We start from the raw sequence: 14,653 nt of genomic DNA on the forward strand, positions 1-14,653 counted from the left end.
TCCAAAGTGGTCCTTGGATATAAGAGGACTCTTTAAAACTGTGGACCTCTGCAGTGTGAAATAGCCCTATCCTTCAGTGGCTCAGCCTTCCCTGGAGTTCTAAAGACTTGTGCCATCTGGTGCTTATGGTGGAACTCTACCTAGCCTGGTGTGGCCTGGTGTGGCTTGGTGTGAGAGGGGCTAATTGCACATGACTTTATCTGCGGGCTTACTCTCTGAGGTTTAGAATGTAAAGCATACGAGATCTCCTCCCTCCTTCCCTCCCTCCCTCCTCCCTCACCCCCCCTCCCTCCCTTCCTTCCTTCAATCCTTCCATCCATGTACTAGGAAGGTGGTACCTAGGGCACTGTATATTTTCAGCAAGCATTCCCACCGAGGTACATCCCCCTGCCCATTTTGAGGCAAGTCTCCTTATTAAGTTGCCCAGGCTGTCTTTGAACCTAATTGTAGCCCAGGCAGGCCTTGAACCCACATACTCTTCCAAGTAACAGATTACAGGACCTCAAGAGAGATCCCTAGAACCAGCTTTGGTAAGATATTCTCTCAAAAGGTCAGACACAAGCCTCAAAGCTACACTGGGGGACAGCCGACAGAGCAAAGCTAAAGGAGTGTTCTGGACTCCTCACATAGCCTGAGGACAGTGAGCATCCCCACAGCCACAGAGAGGGGCAGGTTCCAAGATGTCATTCTACGTGCAGCCCTTGAGAGCCGGGAAAAGAGACCCCCCAAAGCACGTGTGCCTTCCAAACTGAGCTCTTGGGTCTGCCCATTGCTAACCTGTGTGTGGACACATGTCTTCATTTCCTTGGGTCTCGGTCACGTTTCCAAGGGCCAACTCTCCTACACAGGAAGCTTGCAGACTGAAAATAGCTGAGCCATGCCTCTCTGGAGGCTGGATCTGAGGACTCGATCAGTGATGGCCCCTGAGTGCTCTGCCAGGCCAGGTCCTTCTGTCTTCCCTGTACTCACCTTGCCTGTTTGTTTTCAGAGCTGGACTACAGAAACTCCTATGAAATTGAATACATGGAAAAGCTTGGCTCCTCCTTACCTGTGAGTTCCTCCTGTACACTGGCCTGGCAGGGGCTTCTGTGGGGTCTCCAGCAAGGCTGCACAGGGTCCCTCCGAGTTGTCCCAGCGCCTAGAGCTGCTAGTCCTCATTCCTAAGCTCCAGGCCTTGCAACACTAATCTGACCACCTTACTGATAACTCCTAATCCTCCCTGCTAGCCACACTTCGTAGTCAGTGCCCAAATCCACCCGAGCTCTCTTGTAGGCCTTGAACATGGATGGACTCCAGGGCTCCAATTACAGTGTCTGCTCGTGGCCCTCCTGCCCAGCCAATAAGAAAAGAAACCTTTCTTTGGGGTCTGCCTTAGTTACTTCTCTGTCACTGTGATAAAACACTGTGACCAAGGGAACCTATAGAAGAGTTAATTTGGGCTTACGTTCCAGAGGGTCAGAGTCCATGACAGTAGATCAGAGGTACATCTTAAACCACAAGCAAGAAGCAGTCTTTAAACTTTCAGAACCCACCTCCAGTAATATACCTTCTCCAGCCAGGCCACACCTCCTAAGCCTCCCAAATGCCATCATTTGAGGACCAAGGATTCAGATGCCCAAGACTGGGGGGACATATCATTTAAACCACCACAGGCCTGAGTATCAGTGTTCATCACTGGGGTCAGCTCGCTGCCATCCCATAGTCTGATGTGAGCACTAAGAGCTTGGCTGGCTGGCTCTGCAGCCTCAGCACTGGTCTTTGCCACTGTGGCCCATGCGCACTGAGGACTGAACAGGGCACATGGCAGCACCAGCCTGGCTGGTTATTCCCACCCTAGGCCTCCACAGCCCTTTCCTCCCACTTCCCTGGCCCTCTCCTAGTCACCTCCTGCTTTCTCCTCCTCTAAGAACTTGAGAAAACTGAAGGCTCGCTTGTTCCCTGTTGACGAGTGCTTCCTTCACTCGGGTGGCATATTCAGGCCACTGTACCCAGCTAATGTGTGTGTGACTTTGATTCCTGCAGCAGGACGATGACACTCCGAAGAAGCAGGCCTTGTACCTTATGTTTGACACCCCTCAGGAGAGCCCCGTCAAGTCTCCTCCGGTCCGGATGTCGGATTCCCCAACTCCATGTTCAGGGTATGACCTCGACAATGAGAGAGTGTCTCAGGCCGGCAGCCCCCAAGTCCCTGTGTGCCTTCCCACTGTTACTCTGACCTCATTCCATCCCATGTCTGCAGGTCCCCCGTAATTTAGTCACACGCATCACTTCTGTACTCCAGGGTCCTTTGAATGAGGTTGGGGCAACTGACTGGCAGTATCCTCTAGCAGACACATACACAGACAGGCAGACAGACAGATGACAGACAGACTACACCCAGCTTTATTTTGTCATCTGTCCAGTAGGGGCAGTGTGGTACAACACTGAGCGCTTAAGTCTCAGCTCTGGTGGGAGTTACTTGGGTGTCCTGGTGCCTCAGTTTCCCTCTGTGTAAAGTGAGAGAAATAAAGTGACTCTAGGGATTTAGGGAGATTAAAGGAGACTGTCAGCCCCTCCCCGAGCAGTGGGACACAGGGAACCTGGTTTCTAGGAGATGATGTATGGAAAGCCATGTCAGAGTGCCTGGCACGTGTAAAATGCACGACAGATACTTATTAATGAACTCGGGTGTCACCGGGCCCACGTTCCGGGTGGTGTAGTTTTGACTGGGGAAGTAGGAAGCATTGCCCTACTATCGAGTGGTCCCATCTACCAGATGCCTGCCTTGTCACTGAGCTGCACGGGGAGCTCTTGGTGTGGTTTCTGAGACTTACTGTGGACCCTGCAGACTAATGTCTGTCCGGGTGGTTAGGTGTTGGTGGTGAGAGTGATGTCACCTCCAGGAGTGGCCCCATGTGGCGGGCACTGTCTTGAATGCTCTGCATCTGACAGTCTCACTTCATCTTCTCAAAGGTGCATACGTCCATCTTCAAAGAAAGGAAAGTGGGTGTGAGACACAGCCTTCCCTCAGATACCAGCAAGCAGCTGGCTAGTCCCTAAACTTCAGGGCTCAGTCTTCTTGACAGAGGCCTCTGTATTCTGTGCCTCCCTTGTCAGTGGACTAAGGCCTGCCTCTAGATGGATGAAGACATGGCTTTTGTCTCTCCGTGGACACAGACTTGAAAGTCCTTGGTTTTGTGGGATATCTCTTTCTCCAGAGCTTCCTAATAGACTTCGGTGAGTCTCCAAGGAGAAGACCCTAACATTTGACTTTGTCTCCTCAGGTCGAGTTTTGAGGACACCGAAGCCCTGGTGAATGCAACAGCAAAGCTCCAGCATCCAGTCCCTAGAGGGCTGGCCTCCAATCAGGAGCCTCTCTTGCAGCTGCCGGAAAAATCCTCCCAGAAGGAGCTGGAGGCCATGGCCTTGGGCACCCCCGCAGAAGCAATTGAAATCGTAAGTGTTGTCTGAAGACAGCTTCAGTGGCTGTACCCTCCCTTGTGGTCACTCTTCACCAGGCCCCTGGACCACAGCCTAGGAGAGCCCACATCTCACAATGAGGGGAAGGCCTTTCTTTCATTTCCCCCGAGATGACTGCAGTTCTCCATCAACTGCTTTATTTGTTAAGGCTTGGTTTCTTTTTTTCTTCTTCTTGAAACTGGACTGATGGGCACGCTGGAGCCATGATCAGCCAGCCCCTGCCTCTGTAGCCTGTATAACAAGGCAAAGAAGGGGAGACAGAGGAACATCCTCTTTTGGGGGATCAGCTGGTTTTCTCCTGGGTCTCAGAGTAGGAGATTTTCTCTTGTTCATGGTCCAAGACTTAAAGTGTCTCCTCTCCCGAGCCCTCCTGAAGCCTTGCAGGATCCACAGCCCTGAGCTTGAGAGGTCATTGTCCCCTGCATGTCACCTGTGCTTTCCCTAGAGGGTGCAATTTCCACAGGAGAGCCTTCCCCATGTCTTGCTCAAACCAACATGGATCAATTATATTTTCACTTCTCTTGCCTCCCTCCTAGCCGTCGTCAGACAGGTTTGATACTGACTCATGCTGCTTTTGTCCTATATTAGCAATTTGGTCTGTCTCATGCTGCAGACATTTACAGGGCACCTGCTCTATTGGATGCCAGGTTGGATACTGGAAATACAATTAGTGAACAATAAAAGGATCTAGATGTGAACCCATCTGGCATATCAAGTCTGTGGTACACTTGGCCGTGCTTCATCTCCGGCAAAGTTGCCCTGTGATTTGGAAGTCTTTCTAATCTATTAGGAGATAACTTTTTGTTTGAAATTACCTTTTCGCTATTGAAAGTGGCCCTGACTCAAACCTTACTTTCCTTGATACTTAACCTTGGTGTTGTTTCTTTGACGTTGGAATTCTGAAAACCAATCAACTAGCTTTATCTCTCGTTCATGGAGATTTTCAAATAAAGAGCAGTGGCTGTGGGGCTCCCTCTGGTAACAAGGGTGGCTTGGGCTGTGGGGTGGGGAGGGTGGGGATCAGAGGCTCTGCTCTTGGGAGAGGGGGCTGGGCCTGCTAGTCACGGTCCGGATGACAGTCAGAGTGTCAGCCTCTATTTGATGTTCTCTTTAGCCTTAATGCAGCACTGCTGTGTATGGATGTATGGTCCTTGCTTGAAATCAATGTCTCCTCTATTTTCCATTTTCCTCTCTGCCGGCCTTCAGACAGCTCCAGAGGGTGCCTTTGCCTCTGCAGATGCCCTCCTCAGCAGGCTGGCCCATCCTGCTTCTCTCTGTGGTGCACTTGGCTATCTGGAGCCTGATTTAGCAGAAAAGAACCCCCCAGTATTTGCCCAGAAACTTCAGGTTTGTAGCCCACATGTGACCTTTTTGGAGTTTGTCAAAACCTCAGTAGAAAATGAACCCCTGAGCCAAATTGAGCTGAGGCAGGACTTAATGATGCAATACTGGGAATGTTCCAGATGAAATCTTTTCCTCTCAGACACTGATATATGTGTGTGCTATATCCAGGATGCCAGAATGATAAAAATTAGTGATTACGTATTGAACAGACGGTTTCTATTTCTATTGGGAAATTGGTCCCAATAGTCATTTTCCAGATGTATTGATAACCCCAGGGACTGCTTATTTATGACTTATTTTCTAAAGCGGAGGTACCAGGTCGAACCAAGCTGTTTAAGACAGTTTCAGATTCCCATCGAGATAACATCTGGACTCAGTTTTACACCTGGAAGAGAGCAGTCATCTCCACAGTGGAAATCGACCATTCACATTACCATCCCCTCGACCAGGAAGTGAGGCAGACCTAGAGAGACTGTTAACAGGATTCTGAGACATGCCTGGCCATTTACGGCAAATGTTGGTCAACTTTAAAAAAAAGAAAAGGAAAGCCATCAAGGAATATGATAGAGTAAAAATTGCCGTCCTGGTTTGAAACTTAGCTCACATTTGACTGTATGATATTCCTTGACAGACCTTCAAAGGGGTGATTTTTTTTTCTCTCAAAAAGGAATTTAAACCCCTGTTTCATGATCTGCTGAGGTGTTGGTTGTGAGAGAAAGTTGAGCGTATGTTTTTTCACAAGTACCTGTCATGTGTGACACATTCATTCTTGAATGTGGAGAACCTTCTGTCTGTCTTGATGCATTTCCCTACGGTTTGCTCACCCCTACCCCTCGGGCAGGAGGAATTAGAGTTTGCTGTCATGCGGATAGAAGCCTTGAAGCTGGCCAGGCAGATCGCCCTGGCTTCTCGCAGCCGCCAGGACACCAAGGTACCTGTTTGCCGCTGCAGTGCGCTGCCCTCTGGGAATGCTGTGTGTGCCACGGGGTTCCAAGGGCTGCTTTGCTAACCATTGGCCAGGTGGGCATTGTGGGTGTCCCATGAAGTGTGACTCTTGCACAAACACACACCAAGCGCATGTGTGTGGGGATGAGGTAGTGCGGCCAGACATAGGAGAATGAGAGAAGCTAGCATATAGCACAGGGGATTTAAAAGGCTTTGAATAAGGCAGTAGACTCATTATATGTAAAACTGGTTAGTACTGGTTCACAGGGACAAAAGAAGAAAACCCCTTGGGGTTATCTTCCTTTCCTAGAGTCCCTTTGTCTCTGTGGACAAAGTAATTTGTAACTTTCTGTTTTCTAGAAGATTCCATCCAACTTTACTAAGAGTCAGTGATAAGTAGGAATTGAAAACAAGACCTGCTACAAGACATTGGATGGCCAGCTAGACAAGAATAGAGCCATAGTTGACGTCTCAGGTTGTAGGCTGTGCCATCTCTGTCACTATGTTGGTAATACAGACGGGGCAGCAGGCAGCGAAGTGCCTTATTCCAGGAAAATCCTCTTTTTCCACAGAGCATTTGCTTCACAGACCAGAGTGTGTCTGCCCTTGAGTTTTGAGTGACATGTGACATTGACAGGACATTCAGAGTCTTCCCCCTGGCTTCTAGGCTTGGGAATGATTCTTAACTGTGTGATATGTAATGACATGTAGTTAGTACCTCACCCTCACGCCGTCTGCCTCACCCTGAGTTTGGCCAGCCCAGTGAACTGTGAGTCAGACCAGGGCTGGACCCCCGCTTTGGTTGAGCCTTGAATGACTTAGGAAACCTTGCCAAGCCTCAGTTTTCCAGTCTGTGAGATGAGACTAATCAGAGTGAGTTTGCCCGTGGAGGTAAAGACCTCACGTGCAGCTTCGTGTGTGCCTGCACACCTGACACACACTGGTGTGTGGTTAGCTAAAGGGGCAGCTCTTAGCTAGCACAACAAGATGTTCACAGCACTCCTCCTGGGAAAGCAGAGCTAAGACACACCTGACAGATCGGGAACCAGGGGCCACATATCCAGAGTTCACCAGCCTTCGAGGACTAGAACTGGGGTCGCCAGTGGACCTACCTGTCTGTCCCCACCTCACATTCTAGGTCATTTGCAGAGAAGTTCCCGGCTATAGGAACAGAAATCTAGCTCTGGCCTGTCCCAAGGACCCACACATGGGATCTCCATAGTTATATCCCAGTCGAGTCTCCTCCTGAAGACAAGAGGTGTCCAGACTGGGAACAGTGGCACACAGGGCAGGGATAAAAATGTAAACAGAAACCAGGGGTGTCTTTGTTCTTGTTGCCAAAGTGTAAATTTGAGTTGAATTGCCATGAATGGGGATTTTCAGGAGAGGATTGGGTTCCTCTCCCACCACCACAACCCACCTTACTCACCCCCCACCAGATTTCTTTCTTGAATGTTTGCAGAAGAATGGTAAGATGAAGTGAACTGCCCAAAGCTTGACCACTGTACATACAGTGTTTCCTGTCTTGGAGAATATTGAGGTAGAGTTGGGCACATTCTGACAAGTAGTAGTCCAGGCTTAGTGCAAGGCCTCCTGGGAGGCGGGTGCCCTGTCTCCTAGGAGTTCGCCAGAGTTGCCATTCTATCTGTGGCAGCCTCAGAACATGTGTTCTAGTTTTTATATAGACAGTAGTGCCACACAGACTCACAGAATATAAGCTATGAGAAAGCCCTAGTCACCTTCTAATGGGCTCAGATGTATGTGCTGAGAGATATTCTGTCCAGAAGGAGCTAGAGCCCTCTTAGGGTGGGAGGAAATTTACTATAGTAGCTTGTGTTGCTCTTGGAAAATACCTGGTAACCGTGGTGGATAGAAAGAAAATAGATGCTCCTGCTATAACCAGCCCTCTCCTGGGGGACCTGTTGACCTCACTGTAGGGAGCCCCCTTGTGAGTTCTCTCCTGTGTCTGTGCTTGGTGCCCCCTCTGTGCCTCAGAACAGGAGGAGGGGTCCAGGTTGCCCTTTCTGTCCTGGGATCTCAGACATGGGTGATGTAGACTCACTTAGGAAGAAGGATGTAATGTTAAGGGTTTGAAGAATCAGCTATTCTCTAGAGAGCTTCAACGTGGACAGAGCTGGGTCAGCCCCACAGAACGGCAGTGAGCAGCTCTGTGCCCTCTCTCTCAGACTCAGTCAGAAATGGAGCTGGAGCTCTGCTGATGGGCTATGGCTTTCTTCCTTTTTATTTTGTTATTATGTTTTTTAAATGTTATTCTTTGAGAACATCATGTGTGCATACAATGTACTTTGATCATATTCAGCCTCCCAACTCCTGGATTGATCCTTTCCCCTTTCCAGAAGTCACGTTCACCACCCTACCCTGTGCTTTATTACTGAAAATACTTTTTTTTTTCATACATTAACTCCCATTCCTGCTCCCTTTGGGCTCTGGCCTTCTTACTCCATTTCCCTTGCTTGCTTCTGCTGGTGCTGAGTTCTGTTTGTCCCCCAGGGAGTGAGCCTCAGGACTCGCTCTGAATACACAGTGCAGCAGCCTGCATTCCACACTCAGAGCTTAGAGCTCTGGCCTTCCAAGGTATGGGTAGTAGGGTGTGTTGGCAAATTCTGCATGCACAACAAGTTGGTTTTGATCTCTGGACCTGTTGGCCTTTGTTGACAAGGAGGACTCATGATGAAAATGGAAAGATGTGTTCTGGTGACTTAGATTCCTGACTACACAAATAGGAAGCTTCAGGTTGGGAATGGTTCCCACACAGAGGGGAATCCTATGTGTAATTACCTTGAGAGAAGACCTGGCTTAGATGAGCAGGTGCCTAGAGTTGTCCTGAGCTGGAGCAAGAATGGGGTCAGGGACAGAGTGTATTTGTATTCTTGTCAAGTGACACAGCATTGTGTCAGGGACAGTGTGTGTTACTGACAAGAAGCCAGCATCATTCCTTTGGGCTTCTCATGAGCCTCCACAGCCGTAACTCCTTCCCATTTGACACTCAGTCCACAGTTGAGGCACATCCCTGGAAGCCACAAGGTCAGTCTGAAGAAGAGCAACAGAGGCCTGGTTGGTGGGCCTGTTTGCTCTCTAGCATCGGAATCTGTAGTTGGAGCCTGTATTTTACAGACTGGGAGGCTGAGGCTTGATGGGGACGGGCACAGCTGTTTGATATCTGGTGCTGATGCCTTCCATGGAGTGGGACTGAGGTGTGGGACCAGGTGCCTCATTGTAATTCCTGGATTTGGGGACTGTCTGCTTTGGATGGGTAGCATCTGATCAAGGCCCTTCTCCTGCCTGGATGCTGCCACATGGCCCAGATAACTCACAAGGCTTCCTGAGCCTTAGCTTGGTTTTCCTGGTCCCTGGCCTCACCTGTGTGACCCTCCCTCATGGCTCCCTAAGCCTCAGATCTGAGTTTGCCTCTGACTGCTCTGGGGACGATGATCTTGCCCTGATCATGACATCCTGCCCCCATCCCCCAAGGCCTAGCGTTAAGAAAAGGTCACAAGGAGAAGTAGAGGCCTGAGTGCATGACAGGGCTTCCTACTGTCAAGGCCAGCAGGAGGCACGGGGCTCAAGATTTGGGGGAGACAGTGGCCTGAGGACCCACACAGTTTCCAGCTTGTGAAAAACAGTAGAGGGTTGAAGGTGGCAGCAGAGATCTGTGCCTTTGGAATTGTGCCCATTTCGCAGTATAGTAAGTAAGGTTCTGGTGGCCTCTTGGCCTTCGTGAAGCAGAAAGACTAGGATTGTGAGAAAAGAAGCTGGGTTTAAAAATAACTAACCTTAACATATTAGCAAGAGACAAAAAACGATTCCTGGCAGAAAGGAAGAGCCAAGGTGTGAATTCTGAAGTTGGTTACCATGCAGGCAGCTGTAGGAAGCAGGGGATCGAGGTGGTCCTGGAACCGTTCTCTGAAAATGCCACCAAGTTGGTGGATGAAGGCTGTTGTCATGGGGTCTCACTCCTCTGCATCCATTTAGAAATCTCTCTCTATTTTTCCCTCATCCCTGTTTTACAAAGGACACCAGGTGAATTAATAATTTCTGATGTGCTCCTTGGTCATATTTAGCTCCTGCCCTGTGCTGAAAAGTTCTTTTTCATTATTAAATTCTTTCTCTCTTGCACTGCAAGAAGCTTCTTTTACTTTGAGGCCGGATTAAATCTCATTTCGAAAGACTTAGACCCAGCCTCTCTTCAGAATTACCAGACCAGAGAGTTTATTGCAGCTCCAAAATTCTGTTCATTTTGAAATTTTATTTTTTTCTCAAATTTTTAAAAATTTATTTTTCCTGTATGGTTGTTTTACCTGCATGCATGTATGTGTGCTATGTGTGTGCCTGGTGTCCACAGAGGCCAGAAGAGGGTGTCAGATCCCCTGGGACTGGAGTGATAAAGTGAGCTAACATATAGGTGCTGGGAATTGAACCTGAGTCCTCTGGAAGAACAGTCTATGCTCTTAACCACTGAGCCATCTCCTCAGCCACCCTTTAAAGGAACACATTTAAAGTGAAAAGAATTTTTCCTTTTTAAGTTCTCTTCCTAACTCTGTGTTTGTGAGCTTTTCTAACTACAACTATTAGATGGTGACTTCCAGGTATAATTATCCTATTACTACCGAGATGTTTTCCCTCAGAGAAGTAGCACTATAAACCATTGCCAAGAGCAAAGGTAAGCCCTCCATGCAGAGCCTCTGCCCTGCCACCTGGAGGTGCTTTTTCTCCTGAGTGATCTGTTAGCCTGCTGTCAGGGGCTGGCAGCTTATGTTCTAGGCAGTTGTCCTAGAAACGGAGACTTCTCCAGGACCAGAAACTGAGAAAGACATTCATGGCATCCCATCATGGCATCCCATCATGGCATCCCATCATGGCATCCCATCATGGCATCCCATCTGATACGGGATTGGAGTCTGTGCTCTGGTTGATCAGGTCTGTGTGCTTCTGGCTCTGAAGGGGGTGAGCCCAGGGATTCCGGTGCAGACTTGGGCAGTGGGACTCAGGTGATCTATAGGGTAGTTAGTGGCCAGTGAGCTGGGAGTAGTCAGGGTCAGTGATTTGGGGATAGGCAGACTCAGTGAGTTGGGATGACGTATAGCCTGAGGCCTCAAGGGCAGGCAGGGACAATGAGATACAGGTCACAGCGGTTTTCTTCTAGGACAACTAAACCTTGCATGTGAACACTAATGGTTCCTAAATGGTCATCTCCAGTCCTATCCATTGCTCTTGGACCTGCATTTTCTAAGTGCTTCCCTTCTTTAGGCCCTTAGCACCTGATACTATAGTGAGGTGAGGTAAGGCTGGTTATAAACATTCTGCCCCAGGGCCTTAAGCACCACGGATAACTGTGCTCTTCTCATCAGTTTGTACTCCTGGTTCTCCAAGGGTGGAGCAGTCCCACTCTGCCCATCAGGCCACCCTCACCTCCCACTGCAGCATTGTGCTTTAACCGGGGTGCAAGCTTCCTTGGCAGCCATGACAGCACCGTGAGGTTAATGCATAGGACTGAGAGTGGTCCACTGGATGTTTGGGTTGCCGTGGAAGTAGGCTGACAAACCTGGCCATGCTGGTTGACGATGCTCCTAACACTGCGTGTCCACTGTGTTGCAAGTTGCTTAATGTTCTGTGAAATGGAAGAATAGCCACGTTCCCCTGCTTGCCCTCTGTGAGGCTGGTAACCGAACCCTACAGAACACACGAGAGCTGCAGACTGTTGTCGATTGGGTTGGGCCAGATAGCACAGCATTTGATGCAGGCTTCGTCAGGGAGAGTATTGGCGTTGACCCCACGTTTCCCCTTGGCTGTTAAATAACAGACCTAGTACAGCACACTCTCAGATGCAGACAGAACTGACAAGGTCAACACGAGAAGGCTTCAGATTCTGTGCAGATCACATCCTTTTAAACGGAGCCCTGTGAGCACAGTGGTCAGTTGTACAAAAATGATCTAATCTTCAGAGATCGAAAACTAGGCAGTGTAGACCAGCATTCGGTATCATCCCCCGGCAAGACTTTAGTTTGGAAGTGGGGCCGGCACTGTAATGTGTATTCTCTACTTACAGAGCCTCCCTGCCTCAGCGTCTGATAAATGGCTGTGATAAGCGGGCCGCAGACATGCTGGGCCCACAGGGTTTCTAGTTACGAAGGCCGCCGTCTCCTTAGCCCCTTTGTGTGCCTACACATATGCAGCTTTCCATCCCCGGACCTGGCATTGCTCTCATCCACGAGTCTTTGCATTTTCTCATAGTTTCAGTGTTCTTTGTTTCAAACCCATGAGGCTGAGCGGTTGAATGTAGTTCTCAAGGCCACATGTGCAGCCTTAGGCATCACGCCATTAGTAGTAACTGTTCTCTCTCTCTCTCTCTCTCTCTCTCTCTCTCTCTCTCTCTCTGATGAAAACACTTTCCACAGAGGGAAGCCACTCACCCACCAGATGTCTCCATCTCCAAAACTACCTTGTACTCCCGCATCGGGCCCACCGAGGTGGAGAAACCCCCAGGCCTTCTGTTCCAGCAGCCAGATCTGGACTCCGCACTCCAAGTTGCCAGAGCAGAGGTATGAGACCTGTGGTGTCTGGAAGGGCCACGTTCTTGATACCCAGATAGGATCCGAGCCTACAGTGTCAATAGCTATCTTTACCTGTGAAGCTGGTGTCTTTGGAGACAGACTGTCCTCCAAACACTGCGGGCTAAATGAACAACACCCCATGAGTTCTAATCTGCCTACTCACCATGCTAACAGGCACGACACTTTGTCATAGTTGTGTAGGCTGATGTCATTATGCAGGTGAAAGCAGACACAAGATAAAACGAGGCCTGTCATTAGATGAGGTGGGAACAAAGTTTTAGAAGGAAAGGAAGAGGCAGAAAGGAGAGAGAGGCAACATGGAGGCAGACGTAAACGGTCCTGGCCATGCATCTCTACATAGATACAGGTTGTTATGAATATTTCTTAAGGGGTGGATTTCTATAGGTCATTTATCTTATCTAGGGGGCGGTTTATATCTTTATGAATTGGTTGTGAGTTTATTATGTGGATGTATTATGGACTGAGAATTTAACATATAAATCTGATTGATAAATTTCAGCTTATTGAGTCCTGATTTCCCTGGGTAGTTGGGAGTGTGGGCAGAGTCCATGGCAAGGAGCCGAGATGGGCCAGCCCCATGCTGGACTTCTAGAGCCCTGACTTTACAGTGTAGCTGGAACCAGAGAGTTCGTGGCTAGTAGAAAGCTGCCGGGAGAGATACTAACCAGAGGTAAATTATGGTTAGTTCCATATGGCCCTCTGGTTCTGTAACTAACTCTAGGGAACAGCTTGGAATGGCTCATGGACTTCCTGGGTCAGAGAGTACTTGGGGGCAGTGTGGAGCCTCTGAGATAAAAATACTCTGCACAGCCATGTGGCCCTACAGGTGCTGGTGCTAGCACAGGATAAAAGGTTACCTTTCTAAATATTTACTGCAACATAGTTGCTCCCCAGGGGGCCTCAGGGGACTCTTGATTTCTCCTTCTTGGGGAAATTCTCTGGATGGAATCCTGAGAAATTTCCATCTTGAGTGTGTATATGATGCATCCTGACTTTGGTCAGAACAGAATGAACTCATTTGGGAATCTACCTCTCTTCTCTCCCTGACCCTAGGTCATCGCCAAGGAGAGAGAAGTCTCAGAGTGGAGGGATAAATATGAAGAAAGCCGGCGGGAAGTGGTAGAAATGAGGTCAGTAGGGCACAGCCTTCCCATGCTCAGAAGCACTGCTCCCTGGCTTCCTGGTAGTTCCTGCTGAGGTGTCCCCACCCCTTCACCACAGGAGACTAGCTTGTGTTTTCTGAGGATTTAGAAGACGAGACAGAGAGAATGTTAGGGAACTCCAGGAGTAACCAAGAAAGGCTTCCTGGAGAAGAAAACACTTGAATTAGACTTTGAGAAACAGATTCTGGGCGGTAGAAATAGGGGAGGAAGCAAACACCCAGGACTACACATGGAATGAGAGGTACATTGAGCCACCATGTCCATGAGCTGGCTAGAAAGTGCTGAGCTTGTGAGAGCAATGAGCTGTGGGTGCTTCGGCCATTAGGGGGAACCTCTGGCCTGTTGATTCACACAGTGGACAGTGAGCTGCCGGATGCTTTGAACAGCGCCGGACTGAGGGCTTTATGCCAAGAGAAGGGACCTCCTGATGAACTCAAGGAAGAGCACAGAGGGTGTGAGCCCAACACTGACCAGCTGGATTTGCCCTGTTGCTCACTGGTTACACTGCCCAGCTGTGCAGCAAAGATTTAACCCCATCCTGTTACTATAGCTCAGTGTGCCTTTGCCTTTCTTTCAGGAAAATCGTGGCTGAATACGAGAAGACCATCGCACAGATGATCGGTGGGTGTCACGACTGGAGTGCTCGAGCCCAAACTGTGGGGGGAGGGGAGGAGAACAGGAGTGGGTTGAATGGCAAGGCCCAGAGCCAGTCCTCTGAGAGCAGTGAGTTCCTTGACAGGGATCAGCGCAGCTGCACTTGTGGCTGTGCCCCGAGGATAGCCAGGAGGATGCACTTCACAGTTACCGGGACTCTCCACGGTTCTCAGTTACCCGGCCAGGTGATCCGCCATGTTGGGAAGGAATCTGAGTTTGGCCATTGGGTTGTGTGAGAGTTGTAGATTTTGCTTACAGGACAGCATAGAATTTAAAACCCCTAAACTGCACTTCAGTTTAGAGTCCATGATTCAATACTCATACAGCCTTAACACATGGATTGAAGGCCAGGATGGAACCTGTGGCAGCTCCCTACCCAATACCCTTCCTCTTGTGGCTGGCAGACCCTGGTATCCAATCCCAGCTCTCCCTAAGATGTGACACCTCCATGAGAACACTGCATCCTGACAGCCTTAGCTGACAAACTGCTTAGGC

The 14,653-nt window shown here is 49.3% G+C and overlaps 1 protein-coding gene across 53 annotated transcripts in view; it reads left to right on the top strand.

Annotated features, from left to right (window-relative positions):
* Tacc2 (transforming, acidic coiled-coil containing protein 2) overlaps positions 1–14,653 on the top strand; it is a 215,980-nt gene that overhangs the window by 189,844 nt on the left and 11,483 nt on the right. For 23 of the 53 annotated variants that reach the window (XM_087560258.1, XM_087560322.1, XM_087560287.1 and 20 more), the window contains 8 exon segments: positions 989–1,050; positions 2,023–2,138; positions 3,264–3,435; positions 4,666–4,806; positions 5,645–5,734; positions 12,165–12,308; positions 13,395–13,471; positions 14,082–14,125. In XM_087560258.1, coding sequence (XP_087416384.1) covers positions 989–1,050; positions 2,023–2,138; positions 3,264–3,435; positions 4,666–4,806; positions 5,645–5,734; positions 12,165–12,308; positions 13,395–13,471; positions 14,082–14,125 — 846 coding nt within the window. 53 annotated transcript variants of the gene reach the window in all.

The sequence above is a fragment of the Rattus norvegicus genome, chromosome 1 (genome assembly GCF_021556685.1).
Source record: "Rattus norvegicus strain SHRSP/BbbUtx chromosome 1, alternate assembly SHRSP_T2T, whole genome shotgun sequence".
NCBI lineage: Eukaryota > Metazoa > Chordata > Mammalia > Rodentia > Muridae > Rattus > Rattus norvegicus.